We start from the raw sequence: 16,958 nt of genomic DNA, 5'->3' as shown, positions 1-16,958 counted from the left end.
TTTTGAAAGTGTTCCGGAAAGTCTGACACTTTTATATATATCTTAAATTAAAGCTAATGTAATATACTTTATCATGGAAAAAAAAAATTTCGGACTTTATTTTATCTTCAAGGTGAAAATGGCTACCAAATGCTATTATTGTGTGAAAATTCTCAATTTTATTTTTTACATTTTTAACATTATAATGCTATAACTTATTGAAAAGTGTATTGATCAATATAATTTTTTTATGGGAAATACCATTTTCTAATAATCTCTTTTTTATTCGACATACTTTGTCTTAATCAGGATATTAATAAGGAACTAACAGTTTATGAAGCTTTTGGAATAATCCACTAATTTTTTAAAATTAAACACTATCTAAAGATTTGCATCGAAGCGTTTTTTTTTTATAGTGATTTTAATCACTGTCAGATATCATTATACTTGATCCAACTATGCCACGTCACCATTATGCCGCGACCCCCCTGTGCTGGGTTTTTATATTTGAAGCCCACCCGTATATAGGGAAATGGTCTGATTTAAAAAAAAAGTATGTCGAAATTTATTAATTAACAGTTTTAACGGTAAGAATAGAACATATACGTTTTTATTTTTTTAGGGCTAAATAAGAACTTTTCGAAAATTGTTGTATATATACTTTTTATAGAAAAATTGTATAACTACAAAAAAGTCCAAATAAACTTTTTCGCAAAAGCTAAATTTTTTGAGATAGACATAAAAAACTAAAAAATCACCCTTGGGGGTTATTTTTAACCCCCTTGGGGCACGTCTTAGAGTTGACCAATCGTCTCCAAATTTTGTACAATTTATTTTTTCATGTATTCAAATAATTCTAGTGGGTGGCACTTTGTAATTTTTGAATTTTATAAATAAGGGACACCCTAATGTAGCTATATAAATCATAAATTAAAAAAAAAAATGATTTTTAGTTTCACCTGAATTAAACGATAGATTTTTACAATTATAATCAAATTTTATAACACGCTCAATTGAGGAAATCTTTTTAACAACTTTATATTTATTGTTTTTTTTAGATATATAATCATTAAAATTAATTAAATTCTGAATATTTCCATTGTAAAATCTTTTTAAACACCAAAAGTTAATTAGAAATTATTACTATGATTTTTATTTAAGTGATCTATTACGATAAAAATGTAAAAAAGTCGAACTTTTCTGATAAATATACTGTAAATAGTTATTATAAAATTTCTTGATTGCATATTAATCTTAACTTCAATTTCTTAGAATTAAGCGTTTATAATGATAGTTATTTTAATCACTGTCAGATTAAATCTATACTGGACCCAACTATGCAATGTCCCCACTATGCGGCGATCCCACTGTGCTGGGTTTTTTTTTTTTTTGGTTTCAGATTGCTATGAGGGCTGAAATCGTGGGTATGGTCACGTACCAATTTTTTAAGACCTCCCACTTCATCAACTGTAAATTTCTAATCATTTTTTTTATAATTTATTTACAGATTAATCAAATTTTGTTTAAATTCAACGAAAAAGGATTTTACTTAATTTATTTGATTGTTTAATAGTTATTTTAAATATAACTTATTATGTATAAAAAAACTTATTGAAATATAATTAATTTTATCATTAAAATATAATTTGCTCGTGTTATGATCCAATAAAAAAACAGGTAATTATAGTTACGCATATATATTGTTAGCCTTTCAGTCTAACAAAATAGCTATTATATGATTTATATTGAAGCATGAATGACAAAACAAACTTAGTCGATCTAGTTAAATATTCTAGCATTATCTACCCTAAGAAATTAAATGTTGGCGTAATGTAATACCATCGTTCTAATGTAACGATGGTACTATTAAAAATAGATTATTTTATATTACAATGTAGAAAGTAGATTTCAAATTATAAAGTAAATTTTTGTTTTTTTTTTAACATGTATCGAATGTCGTGACATGATGATTCTAAATTGAATTAGGAAGTTAAAAAAATAGACTTGCAACAATGGAACGATCGATAACATTACAATCTGAAGTTTTTCAAGAAATGAATGAATCAAATGAATCATCAAACTCTACAATTCATAGTTAGTATGAATTCTGTTAAACCCGTGTATAAAGATTTTAGTTAAAAGAGTGTTGCCGTTTTCGACCAGAATTATTGTTATTAGAGAGTTTGTTTTCAAGTATCCCAGTTCCGATTCCACCGCAATAGTTTAACATAATTTACCTAATATTTTATGTTTAATTATTACATGGAAATTAATGAAATTGTTATCCTGGCCATTTAAAAGTAAAAATTTAGGTTCAGATAATATTATCTTTTAATATTAGCCACTCATTTTTTTTTTTAATAATAAATGTTATGAAAATTTTTTCTTGGTATTTTTTAATTTTATAGATTTCATGATTTATTAATTATACCTTAAGAGGATGTCAAATTATTTTTTTAAATGGCAACATACATGTTTAACAATTTTATAAAATATAAAAATAATCTAATTAAGAAAATGGCTGGTCGTTTAGAAAATAACAACTCGCATAAAAAATTATAAGAAAAGTTCTCCACCAGTTATCGATTAGTCATTTTCTTAATTAAACCATTTTAGCTTCGATGCAAAGCTGAGAAAGTATTAATTTTAATATGATGTGTTTTTTTTTTTATTTTTATTTTTTTTTGTCTGTGAACCCTCAATCTCAGCTCTCGCTGGACCGATTTTGATGAAAAATATGTCAAAAGATCACAAATCGTATATAGTCGATGAGATTACCCTCAAAATTTGAAAAAAATTCTCTCGTTCCCCCTAAACGGGGGAAATTCCCCAAAAAATTTAAAATTTAAAAATCGCTAATTTTTGACATTTCTCAATTTTTTTTACTTAAAATTGCCATAATTTTTTTTATATAGATACATGATGTCTACCTATCATTTGGTATATTTTTTTGATAAATATTTCCTTAAATGACCCTTTACCAGCCCACAAGAAGGGTTTCAAAATGATAACTTTTTTACAAAAAATTAACTTTTTCAACTTAACTTTTGAAAATGTTCTGGAAAGACTGACACTTTTATGTATACCTTAAATTAAAGCTAATGTTATATACTTTATTTTGAAAAAAAATTTGACCTCTGGATTTTTCACCATAGTGAATTTGAAAACAAATTTTTTTTCTTTTAATTATTATTTTATATATAATAATATATATAATTAGTAATAATATTAAAACTTAGAAGTGATAGAAAAAGTCTAATTGCAGATTTGAAAACAACGCGAAAAGTTGATTTAGAAAAGTATATTTTTGCTTCTGATGAAAGTTCCTTGTAGTACAGTGCATTTATTTATAGTAACAAACAATTTTTATTGAAAAATATTATATCAAGCCCTTTAAATTTTTATACACGTAAAAGTAAAGCAAAATATAACTTCTTTATTATTTTTATAATTTCTCCATATAAATTACAATATTAAATTATTGAATATCAATTTCATACTAAATTTAATAATTATAATTAGTATTTATTCATATATTATATTTTAAAATCAAAGAACTACTTATTAGGATATAATTAAAGAAATAAGAGTTGATGTTGCTTTTGGAAAATCCACCAATTTCTCTAAATGAAACTCTATCTACAGATTTGCATCGAAGCGTTTCTTAAGATAGTGATTTTAATCAGATAAATTCGTCCACACTGTGCCTCGACCCCACTATGCTACTGTTTTTTTTTAACATTATGTTGCTATAACTTTTTAGAAAATGCATGAATCAATTTTATTCTTTAATGATAAATACTTTATATATACCCCTTTCATCTGACACGCGTTTTTACGAAAATCAACTTAACTTTTGAAAATTTTTCTTTTGGAATAATCCACCAATTTTTTAAAATTAAACACTATCTACAGATTTGCATCGAAGCGTTTCTTATGATAGTGATTTTAATTACTGTCAGATAACATCTATACTTGTCTCACTATGCCACGTCCATACTGTGCCACAACCCCACTGTGCTACCGTTTTTATTAATATTTGTGTTTAAGTTGTGCATATTTAAGAATAATTTACTCATTGGGATTTTGCCACATTGAAAATTCATTTCTAATCTTGTGTTAACTGACAAAATGTGATAATATTACTTAGTGATTACATTCACTCAATACGTATCCAAGATTTTTTTAGTAATTTTTGTGGCTTTTTATCTTAAATGTTTTTTAGTTTTAAATTATTATTTTAAATATAATTTTAATTTTAAATAAATGTTTATGATTTATCAACATTTTTAATTTCCTTAACAATTTACCTTAAGATGAATATTTCCAATAACCAATCGGTTATATTTTTGATTCGAAGAATTTTATTTATTTTTGATTTTTAAACAATTTATATCAATTCAATGACATATCGTGATAGTCCTAAATTATGTTAAATGTATATAATTCGCATCACATTATAAAATAATTTATTAAATTGAAGATCTTATACTTCTTAAGAATTTACTACTTTTTTTAAGTATCAGTTCAATTAATATATTGAATAATTTTACAAAAACAAAATTATTAATTATTATTCATTAATATTATTGATAGCGGAAATGAAAAATAATAGCAATATAACTAAAAAAAATAATGTAATTAATATTTAAATCACACATCCCTTATTGACTTATAACGAGTAGTGGAGTAGCTCTCTTTAATATAATTTTATTAAATACGATACAAAAGTCACTTTTTTACTATAATAATAGCTAACTTGTTTCATCTTCCCCATACCAATCTTAAGATTTGAAACATGACATATAATCTATGGCGGCTTAAGTTAAAATTAAAAAAGAACCATTAATTATTTAGAATATTTACAGATATATTTATGTCCTTAGTTTTATTTTGATCTAACTCTTCGCATAGTTGATCTCTGAAGCGATATTACGAATCCGAGGTTGTATTAATACTGAATGTGTAACTTATATACTCGGACCATAACTGTCATTCTGAAGATGAACTCTGTAACGAATATAAAACTAAAGATATAAATATATCTGTAAATATTCTAAATAATTCATCGTTCTTCTTTAATTTTAATTTCAATCCATGAAAGCATAAATACGTTTATAAGAACGATAAAGTTACAAATTTTGTAATTTCCATATCGATGGTTTAGCCATAAAAGATGTAAGTGATATTTTTTGTAAAAACGATTTAAGATATGGAATAAATGTAGGAAGTTAAGTTTTTTGCTGTATACCAAAAATAACAAATTATTTTTTAAATTTGACTATTTTATATTATTTTATCTGCCAGTCATAAGAGGCGACTAATGAGGTTGCATCAGGTCGACAGCGTAAAATTTTTGTCAAAAAGTATGAGAAGTCCTGAACAAAACTTGTATCATTTTGTATCATCTCGGATGTACTTTTAATTATATAAGTAAATATCAATTTAAAATGTTCAAATAATGTTCTTAAAAAATTCTTAAAAGTTAACTTACTCAAACCCAATTTATTTTGTGCATAATTATAACTATTTTGATATAAATTTAATAAAAATAAAGTTAAGAGATTTATTTATCAAAAGAGATGTTGAAAAAATTGAAATTTATAGCTTTATTGTTCTTTAACATTAAATGAGTTATCATTATAAACATATATTAAGGAGACTTGAACGGACTTAGCCCCCAAAAATCTCAATAGTCCCCTAAATCGAAATTTTACTTTTATTATTATATAAAGCACCCCTAAAATTATTTTATTATATGTCATCATAGATTATAAACTATACTCCAAATTTTGCATTAGCTTTATTATATATATATATATAGTAATTATTATAATATATATTACTGTATACTTCAATAATTATAATAGATATGAGACATTATTTATTATTTTATTTTATAGATTTATTATTTATTAATCTCATAGTGAATGACTTTCATGCATCAGGGCTTGTAAAAACAGTAACTTAGAAATAGTTTTATCCTATTGACGATTTTCTAATTGCAAATTCATATTATTCAGCTGTTTAAATAAAATAGTTTAGTAATATCTACTCATGAATCTGGTTCAATCTATAGACTTTGTTACATATTCAAAACTTCTATATTTTTTTTATAAAATGTAGGTACATTAGTTCGTTGATAATAACATTGGTCAATACAAATTTTAGATCTGAATTTAAACAATTAATGACGGAAAAAAAATTTTACTTGAAAAAGTTTGGTTTTATGGCTATAATAATAGATTTTACCAAAAAAAATTTAGCCTGTTTGTTGATTGAAAAATATTAAAAAATATTTTTTATAGTTTTAAATAATGATAAATTACATAATTATTTCAAAATAAATATATTATTTAAAAATTATAAAATAATACATAATTATTATATATATAAAATAATGTAGTTTCTATTATAAATGTAGAAAATTCGTTGCATCAGTAGTTTCCATTAAATAAATACCAAATTTATGTAATGTTAAATCTCAACACAAATTTTAAAATTCACCAAAAATAATCAGCTATTGATTTTTCCCTATATTGTCATATATTTAGTCCAAGTGATTAAATAACATGCAAATAGATATTCTATGATACGGCCACGAGAAACCTATGTATTTATTAAATTATTTGAAAAGCATAAGACCAATCTTTTTAAAAAAATAACAACTGCTTAAATTTTTATGGACTTATGAAAATAGAAAATTATTATTAAAATATAAACTTAAAAATAAAATAATAATTTATCAACTGACCATTTAAAACTTGAATTTAAATATTTTAACAAAATATTTAAACAGGTGTGGTTGACAATTAAACATTGTATACATAAATATATAAAATGTTTTAAACAATAATAAATACCACAGCTTAAAAATTATAATTATGTTAATAATATAGTATCTTATTATTATTGAATTCGAAATTTGTTGAGTTTATAAACGGGGTATGATCATGATAACACATTCAGCTAATGTATTTACATCATAGAATAGGCTAATTTTATGCTTAGATACTGATCCTCTAGTCTCCTAGTCCTTAATTTAAACATAGACAATATACTATTATTTAGTATATAACAAGAATTTAAAATATTTTTATGATTAAAACATAAAATATATGTCGATAAAAAAACTGTTTAAAACAAAAAAAAAACATTATTTTGCGATCCTAATAATATAACATAACTTGTTTGTGGCTTTCAAAGTTTAAAATAAAAAAAATATGTTTGTTTTTTATTTCATTTAATTCAGAACTTGATTTTTATTACTTTTATTTTAATAATTTTATATTTTACGAACAGTGTGCAAATTGTTCAGGTATTGTAATACTGCTCAAAATTAACAGGCAATGTAATCGAAGCTTAACTTAAAATGGTCAATGTAGTACTGACCGATGTAAAATGGACAAAGTGTACGCATCAGATACGTAGATATCTGATACTACTACAATAATAATTATATCAACATAATAGTAGTATATACCAATATGTATATTACAATGCGTTTTAGTAGCATTAGTAAAATATAATTGCATTGAGTTGAACTAAATTTTTAAATTTTAACTCGCGAAATACTGGTTCAAAAAAAAGTTACTATTTTGAATCCCCTCTGTAACGTATTAGAATTTCTAAAAATATAGTTTAAAAAAACTATATTTATTTTTCACTTTTTAGTGTCGTGTTATTATAGTAGTTACTATCAATATCATGGTTGTAACGGGTAACGGGAATTCAGGGTTAGATTCCGGGGAGGGAGTCTGAGAAACGGCTACCACATCCAAGGAAAGCAGCAGACGCGTAAATTACCCACTCCCGGAACATGAAGGTAGTGACAAAAAATGACGATACGGGAATCATCCTTTGTAATCGGAATGAATACACTCTATATCTCTTAATGAGATTAAAGCGTGTTAATATATATATATATTTAATAGTAATTAGAATATATATATATATATATATATATATGTGTAAAGCGACTTAAGTACGTAAACGTATCATGCACGAGGTATAGCTGTGTTTTGTCGGCTGGCGAGGCGCAGGGGAACGTTGTACGCGAAGCATATGCGGCGGCTGTAGGAATATATATATATATACATACATATATATATATGAAGAGTGAATGTGTCAAACGTTCTATGTTTATTTTTAGTTCAATCGATTAAATAACAAGAAAGACCGAAAAAACCTACAAATAATGTAATATTTATTAATTTTATTGCATAAAAAAATAAGCTATATTTTAAAGGTTATCTAATATTATGTGCAACTTAATTAGTGACTATTCAACAGTGAACAGTATTTTTCGAACATTTAAATAAACATTAACAAGCTCAGTGATGTATCATATTCTCATTATTGATTAATTTCGGGAAAGAGTAGTGTACCGATTACATTAAAATAATTATTTATAATTATCCTATTGAAATAAAGTTAAAAATATTCATTTCAATATTATCATTCTTTTATTTTCCCGACCTAAAAAGAAAAAAAATTTTTAATTTTAGAACAATTTCAATGATAAAAAACCCAGCACAGGGGGGTCGCGGCACAGTAGTGACGTGGCATAGATGGATCAAGTATAATGATATCTGACAGTGATTAAAATCACTATAAAAAAAAAACGCTTCGATGCAAATCTTTAGATAGTGTTTAATTTTAAAAAATTGGTGGATTATTCCAAAAGCTACATGATCTGCTAGTTCATTATTAATATCCTAATTAAGATAAAGTATGTCGAATGAAAAAGGGATTATTAGAAAATATTATTTCTCATAGTATATTACATAAGCTTTAATTTAAGATATATAAGTATCAGTATTTCCGGAACACTTTAAAAAATTTAGTTGAAAAAGTTCTACTTTCTATATGCGTTTTTATGTTTTGAACCCCCCCTGTATTAAGGGAATTGGTCCGATTTAAAAAAAAAGTATGTCGAATGAAAGAAGTATATAAATATTATTTCTTATAGAAAAATTGTATTGATCCATATATTTTTTATAAATTTATAACATTATAAAGTTAAAAATGTAAAAAATAAAATCGAGAATTTTCACACAATAATAGCATTTGGTAGCCATTTTCACCGTGAAGATAAAATAAAGTCCAAAATTTTTTTTTTTCATAATAAAGTAAATTACATTAGCTTTAATTTAAGGTATATATAAAAGTGTCAGACTTTCCGGAACACTTTCAAAATTTAAGTTGAAAAAGTAAATTTTTTGTGAAAAAGTTGTCATTTTAAATCCCCCCCTGTGGGCAGGTAAAGTGTCAGATTTACATAAAAAATATACTAAATGATAAGTAAAGACATCAAGCAACTATATAAAAAAAAGAATTATATTGATCCATACATCTTTCAAAAAGCTATAGCATTATAAAGTTAAAAATATAAAAAAGAATTTTTTTACAAAAATCGTATTTTATTTATTAAGTTTGATGTCTGTTTTTACCATGAAGATAAAATAAAGTCCCACATTTTTTTTTCCATAATAAAGTATATTACATTAGCTTTAATTTAAGATATATATAAAAGTGTCAGACTTTCCGGAACACTTTCAAAATTTAAGTTGAAAAAGTCAATTTTTTGTGAAAAAGTTGTCATTTTGAATCCCCCCCTGTAGGCAGGTAAAAAGTCAGATTTATAAAAAAAATATACCAAATGATAGGTAAAGACATCATGCATCTACAAAAAAAAGAATTATATTGATCCATACATCTTTCAAGAAGTTATAGCATTATAAAGTTAAAAATATAAAAAAGAATTTTTTTACAAAAATCGTATTTTTTTTATTAAGTTTAATGTCTATTTTCACCATGAAGATAAAATAAAGTCCGAAATTTTTTTTTTCCATAATAAAGTATATTACATTAGCTTTAATTTAAGGTATATATAAAAGTGTCAGACTTTCCGGAACACTTTCAATAGTTAAGTTGAAAAAGTTCTATTTTCTACATGCATTTTTTAGATTTGAACCCTCCTCAAATATAGGGAAATGGTCCGATTTAAAAAACAGTATGTCGAATGAAAGATGTATATAAATACTACTTCTCATGAAAAAATTGTATTGATCTATACATTTTTCAAATAGTTTTAGCATAATAAAATTAAAAATGTAAAATACAAAATCGAAAATTTTTACACAAAAATAGCATTTGGTAGCCATTTTCACCGTGAAGATAAAATAAAGTCCGAAATTTTTTTTTACCATTATAAAGTATATTACATTAGCTTTAATTTAAGATATATATAAAAGTGTCAGACCTTCCGGAACACTTTCAAAAGTTACGTTGAAAAAGTTCTACTTTCTATATGCATTTTTATGTTTTGAATCCCCCCTGTATTTAGGGAAATGGTCCGATTTAAAAAAACAGTATGTCGAATGAAAGATCTATATAAATACTACTTCTCATAAAAAAATTGTAATGATTCATACATTTTTCAAAAAGTTATAGCATAATAAAGTTAAAAATGGAAAATACAAAATCGAAAATTTTCACACAAAAATAGCATTCGGTAGCCATTTTCACCATGAAGATAAGATAAAGTCCGAAATTTTTTTTTTTCATGATAAAGCATATTACATTAGCTTTAATTTAAGATATATATAAAAGTGTCAGACCTTCCGGAACATTTTCAAAATTTAAGTTAAAAAAATTAATTTTTTGTGAAAAAGTTGTCATTTTAAATCCCCCCTTGTGGGCAGGTTAAGGGTTAAATTTATGAAAAAAATATACCAAATGAAAGGTAATGATATTATGCATCTATATAAAAAAGAATTATATTGATATGTTCATTTTTGAAAAAGTTATGGCACTTTTAAGTAAAAAAAATTGAAAAAATTTCGAAAATTAGCGATTTTTAAATTTGTAATTTTTTTGGAGGTTTCCCCCTTTTACGGGGAACGAGGGAATTTTTTTCAATTTTTAAGGGTAATGTCTTCGACTAGATACGATTTGTGATCTTTTGACGTATCATTGAAAGAAATCGGTTCGGTGAGAGCTGAGAAAAAGTGGTAACAGACACAAAAAAAATAAAAAAAAAACACATCTTAGTAAAACCAATACCTTCTCAGCTTCGTATCGAAGCNGTAAAACCAATACCTTCTCAGCTTCGCATCGAAGCTAAAATATCACATTATTTGTGGGTTTTTCGGTCTTTCTTGTTATTTAATCGATTAAACTAAAAGGCCTCCCAGTGAAATTTCAATACAAATTGATGGGTCACACTAATGTGAAATTTTTTTCCAACTTTGAACCCAAAGTTCAGGGGAGGTCGCAAAAGTTACAAAAATCTAGTGACCACTCAATTTGTATGAGAATTTTGCGGGGAATATTGTGGTATGATTTATTTTTAAATCTAGAGAAATTAGGGGGGGGGGGGTATTCCAAAATTCCTCCAATTTTGGAAAAAAAAAAACGAGGTCCTATTTTTTACTTTACCAGGATACTCGCTCATAGATTACTATGGTTCGAAAGATTTACACCCTGTATATATATAGTAAGGCGACATAAGTACATAAACGTATCATGCACTAGGTATAGCCTTGTTTTGTGGGGGGGGGGACGTTATACCAAAGGTATAAACGGCGTCAGCGGCGGTAGGAATATATAAATATATATACGTAAGGCGCATTAGACGCGGGCGGTATTGGTCAGTCAAAATAAAAATTTGTTTATATATATATAATTAATGACAGGAACGCGTGTACGGGTACGAAAACCAAATATAAAATTTTACAGGAAAATATTATTATCGGTGAGTGGTGAGCAGGGTGGGGTGAATGCGTTACGACGTCTAGTCTCAAGGTCATAGACGAAGGGGTACGGGAGTGTAATAACACGTGGCTGGTGGAGATTTACAAACAAACCCACAACATACAAGTGAAACTAATATAAGCGTGTTAAAAAAATGATTTCAAATGAAAGGAAAGTACCTAGGGTTTCTATTAAAAAAAATATATTTTGATACGTTGATTTTTTTAAAAAAGTTATAGCAGTTTTAAAAGAAAAAAATGTCAAAATTTACTGATTTTAAAAATTGTGATTTTTTGGGGGATTTTCTCCATTTACAGGGAATAAAGAAAACATTTTCAATTTTTAAGGGCAATATTTTCAACTAAATACGATTTTTGTTATTTTGACATATGGTTGAAAAAATTGGTTCACTGACAGAAAAAAAAACACAACACAGTAAAATTAATACATTCTCAGCTTCGCATCGAAGCTAAAAAAAAAATTAAATATTATTATTATTTTCAAAAATTCAGTGGTCAAAGGTAAATAATTTTTTCTCAAAAAAAGAATACAATTCTATAGTAAAGTATTATACAAAGTGTTCAGTATGTAAAGAATTAAAACATTAGAAATCCGTTTCCTTACTTACTGAACACTCTATGATCTACCACAAACAATAATATTTACAAGGTATAATTTTTTTTGTTGGTTTTAGAGTAACATTTTAGAGAACATTTTTTTTTATTTATTTGACCTCCTATATCACTTAACTCAATTACGCCATTGAAAGTATTATAACTTTTATATGTTTTTTAAAGAGATAAATTTGTCAGAATTTATCGTTTATATTATGAATAATTATAGACTTCAGGTTAACTATTCATAAATAAAAAAAAGTTTAATTAACACAGAATAAACACATTATTTTATAGTGAACGTAACGTGTTCATTAGGGTGGCCCTCAAAAATCGAATGTCTTTTTTTTTTACGCTACCCCTTAATTTTTTTTTAATGGTCAAAAAAATGAGCTGTGCAAAATTTGAGACCGATCCGTTAAGGTTAACCCGTGCCCCCGGGCCTATTAAGTTGAGTCAAAGAGTCAAATTTAATAGAAATAACTGATCTATGTCTCATAACATTTTTTTCTCTTAACTTAGAATAATAAAAGTAAAACTCAAGTAAAGGAAATTTTACAAGAAATTCAAAAATAATAACTTCAATGTTGTTTTCTCAATAAATAGCCCACAAAAACACTACATACAGTAAAAAACATGTAAAAGTCTTAAAATACGTTATAACTGATTTTGTTGATTTTTAATTATTTATTTTCATTTTATTTTTTGGAAAACGCATATTCGTTTAAAAAAAGATTCTAGAAGTTTAATTTTTTATGCCAAGTACGATAATTATATTAGATTTATTATTTTATGGACAGTTAATTAATGATTAATTACAAATTTAACAAAATTGATTGTATTATTACATTTTGTCGTATCAATATATCAATTTTGGTTTACTGAATTACTTTAAGATAGTACCAATTATATTATTATTAAAGATAAGTATATTTGAGTTATTTTCGACAACTGACATAATTTGTGTCGTATAAATGCAGCAGACAATTTGTGAACACGTTAAATATATTTTACCTGTTTATTATTATATATTAAATGATACGTTTTAATCACAAATGTACAATACTTTTAGCGTCTTTTAAAGTATTACGAACTAATATTTATCTTATTGGTAATTATTCCCACGAAATAACTGGTAGTAAGTTACCATCAAATTTACAACTATTTAATCTGAACACTGATTTTTTGAAAATTGATCCATCATTTTGGAGTGCGAACAACAGTTACATAAATGCTTTAAATACTATAAGTAAATTACGAGTCATTAATGATACAGCCTAGCGTGGCATTAAATTAATCTAAGACTACATTAATATATTAACTACAAATGAAGAACAGAAACAATACGTTTTACAAATAGTAAGTAATTATCGGAAAAATTTCCTAATTGTAAAAAAAGTACATTATCAAAATATATATATTATAATATATATACATATATTATAATAATATAATTTAATTATTGTTAAAATATTTTTTTTAAAGTTATTATTATTTAAAAAAAAATAAATTAAAAATTGTTAATAACAATTAAATTAAACTGTTAGGTTTGTAATTAATCATTAATTAACTGTCCATAAAATAATAAATCTAATATAATTATCGTACTTGGCATAAAAAATTAAACTTCTAGAATCTTTTTTTAAACGAATATGCGTTTTCGACTCAACTTAATAGGCCCGGGGGCACGGGTTAACCTTAACGGATCGGTCCCAAATTTTGCACAGCTCATTTTTTGACCATTAAAAAAAAATTAAGGGGTAGCGTAAAAAAAAAGACATTCGATTTTTGAGGGCCACCCTAGTGTTCATCTGACAAAAAATGAATTTATATATGAACGAGTTCACATGTTTGGTGAACATTACGAATACTGAGTAATTTCAGTACTTTTAACAATTCTATTTGAATTTATTGAAATAATTATTTTTTTTCATAATGTTCATTATTAATCAATGGATTCAATTTTTTACTTAATTTATTCATTTTAGATGTGCGGAGTTCATTTAAATTTAGTCATTCAACAAATACTAATCCTCAAGAAATTCTAGTTGATGAAGATGGTGATCTATTATTACAAAGAAAATCGAATATTAAGGAAGTTGTTATAGGTATAATATCATTATAATATATACATAGAACCATTATAATATTTATGGCCACAGCAAGAATTCATAGCGCCTCTGGTATTTAATTAAATTTGCGCCCGAACTCCCAATTTGTTTGTTTTACAACCATAAATAAAGATACTTATTTGAAAAAAATACTACAAAAAAAAAAGAAATGTACGATCAATTTTTTAACATTTTATCATAATTGATAATTGAAATTGTGCCTTTAGACTAATTACCGGGGTTGTTAAAAAACCTGTTTAAAGCATAAGTAAACAGTATAAAACGTTTAAAAAGCGCCATAAGACCAATTTAAGTTTTGAAGTAGTTCGTGTAACAACTTTTATAGTTAGCCTTGGCAAATGTTCTCTTGTCAGGACATAGCTACGGCTCTAATATTGTGCATTTGGTAAGGTTAACCATACAAAATGTACATCAATAATTCATTTTTTTTATCACTAGTATTAGCCTTTAATTTTAAATGTTTAATCTATTATTCATAATACACAGGTACTAAATAAATAATGAAAAGGGATTCCATTGTTGCCATTTATTAGATAATTTATCCGTCTCTTTACTTTTTTAACAATTATAAATGAAATAATATTGGCATGACAATAACATTAGATATCAAAATGTAATCATTTTTTGTGTATAAAATATAATATTAACAGATTAAATCAGAGAAAACATAAAATTTATTTTTGAATACTAATAAACTTTAATTTACGACTTTATATAAAAATAATTGAGAGAATTTTATTTGTAATTAATTTTTGCAAATAATCATCATTTTATTTAGAAAAATATCCGACGTAGTACCTAACACACAATTTTAATCCGTTTTACTATTAGCTATAAGCACAACAAAATTGTATTTTGAGAGCGCAATTTTTTAATTTCAATCAAACTTGATTGACTTTTTTTAAAATAATTCAAAATTAATTTTTTCTTTTGGGTGATTAATGTTTATACAGAAATTAATATTTAGAGAAATCTATTTTTATCCTTTAAGTTTTTTAAACTTGTAATAATATCTAATTAGTTTTATTTCTTACATTATTTAGCTTCTTTTGGTCTTTAAAGTATTGATTTAACTTTAAAACTACAGTTATACATTAAAAAAAATAACTATAAGTACACAATAGTGTACCAAGGGTTTAAAATGGTTAGTCTACAGCATATAATTTAAATCATCGATAAATTTTATTGTTCGTCACTTCACAATTTAAGAAAATAATACAAATATTGTAATCTTATTCTGCATGTTATGACAGTAAAAATTATTTAATTGAACACTATTGAGATTACATAATGAGAACAAAATTACTTATGAAACAATTTTCATTTGTGTATATAGTTTTAATAATGATTATATATAAACAAAAAATATAAAATAATTAAATTGAACATTACTTTAGAACATTTCAATCGTTCACCTTTGGACTTAGTAGGCATGCAAGTATGGAGAAGTGCATTACTAATGAGTGATTTCATAATGTACCGTAGGGATATTTTCAATTACAATCAAGTTGTTTTAGAATTGGGATCTGGTGTTGGAATGACTGGTATTGTATTAGCTATGCATTGTAAAGAAACTATTTTCACTGGTAAAAATAATTCACTAGTTTAATTAATTTCTAAATGATTAATTTAATTTAATTAATAGATGTTAATAATAAAGATATTTTATCGAATATAAAGAAAAATATTAATCTAAATAAAGATCTAATAATTGGACATACCACAGTTTTACCGCTTGATTTTAAAGAAGAATTATTTTCAGAACTTTTAAGAGAAAAACTTAAAGATGTTAAAATCATAATTGCGGCTGATGGTTTGTTACAATCCTAACGAATATAAAGTTGTTAAATAAAAATAATACTTATTTTTAGTTGTGTATGATAATGAAATAACTAAACAGTTTATAAATACTGTAAGAAAACTCATGACAATTACACCTGATAAAACTACGTATATTGGCCTGGAGAAAAGGTACCAACATTTTTGAAATTAATAAGACAGTTCATCTCTATTTTAAGTCAACTTTTTTAAAAATATCAAATATTAAATAAAATGTTTGCAATTTTATGTCTGGTCAACATATATTCACTGATTAATTGAATTATATTTCCTACTGTAATTATGTTGAATTATTTTGATTGTAGATATATATTCAGTACAACAGAATTGGACATTTGTGCGCCTTGTTATGATTTTTTTATTGAATTATTAAATAAAGCTTCATGGTGCAAATTGGAGTTGTTAGATTGTAATTTCACACAGTACTTCCATTACAATCGGGTTAAAGAACTAGTGTTATTAAAGTTGACTGTTCAAAAGCCATAAATTTAATATAATTTAAGAAAAATTAAAAAAATGAAGCATCCACAACAAACAAGAAAATAATGAACACAATACTTCAAATATAATTTATATATAATTAAATATACATATATATAAATATAATATTTAAATTTTATTTATACAACGGTGTAAT

The 16,958-nt window shown here is 25.0% G+C and overlaps 1 protein-coding gene across 2 annotated transcripts; it reads left to right on the top strand.

Moving 5' to 3' along the window:
* The first annotated feature begins 1,631 nt into the window (after window positions 1–1,631).
* On the top strand, window positions 1,632–16,924 carry LOC126897064 (methyltransferase-like protein 22). Of its 2 annotated transcripts, none has more exons than XM_050670455.1 (7): window positions 1,632–1,656; window positions 1,970–2,073; window positions 14,339–14,458; window positions 15,880–16,068; window positions 16,245–16,295; window positions 16,354–16,453; window positions 16,627–16,924. In XM_050670455.1, the coding sequence occupies exons 2-7, from the start codon at window positions 1,992–1,994 to the stop codon at window positions 16,805–16,807; spliced, it is 723 nt and encodes a 240-aa protein (XP_050526412.1). In that variant the 5' UTR covers window positions 1,632–1,656; window positions 1,970–1,991; the 3' UTR covers window positions 16,808–16,924. The 2 variants fall into 2 exon arrangements, with proteins under 2 accessions (XP_050526412.1, XP_050526411.1); XM_050670454.1 differs by having other exon boundaries at window positions 1,633–1,656; window positions 16,128–16,295; window positions 16,627–16,920.
* Window positions 16,925–16,958: the final 34 nt, after the last annotated feature.

The sequence above is a fragment of the Daktulosphaira vitifoliae genome, unplaced genomic scaffold (assembly GCF_025091365.1).
Source record: "Daktulosphaira vitifoliae isolate Bord-2020 unplaced genomic scaffold, ASM2509136v1 Scaffold_1, whole genome shotgun sequence".
Taxonomy (NCBI): domain Eukaryota; kingdom Metazoa; phylum Arthropoda; class Insecta; order Hemiptera; family Phylloxeridae; genus Daktulosphaira; species Daktulosphaira vitifoliae.
The sequence above is the reverse complement of the archived record's forward strand: the minus strand, read 5'-3'. Positions and strand labels throughout refer to the sequence as shown.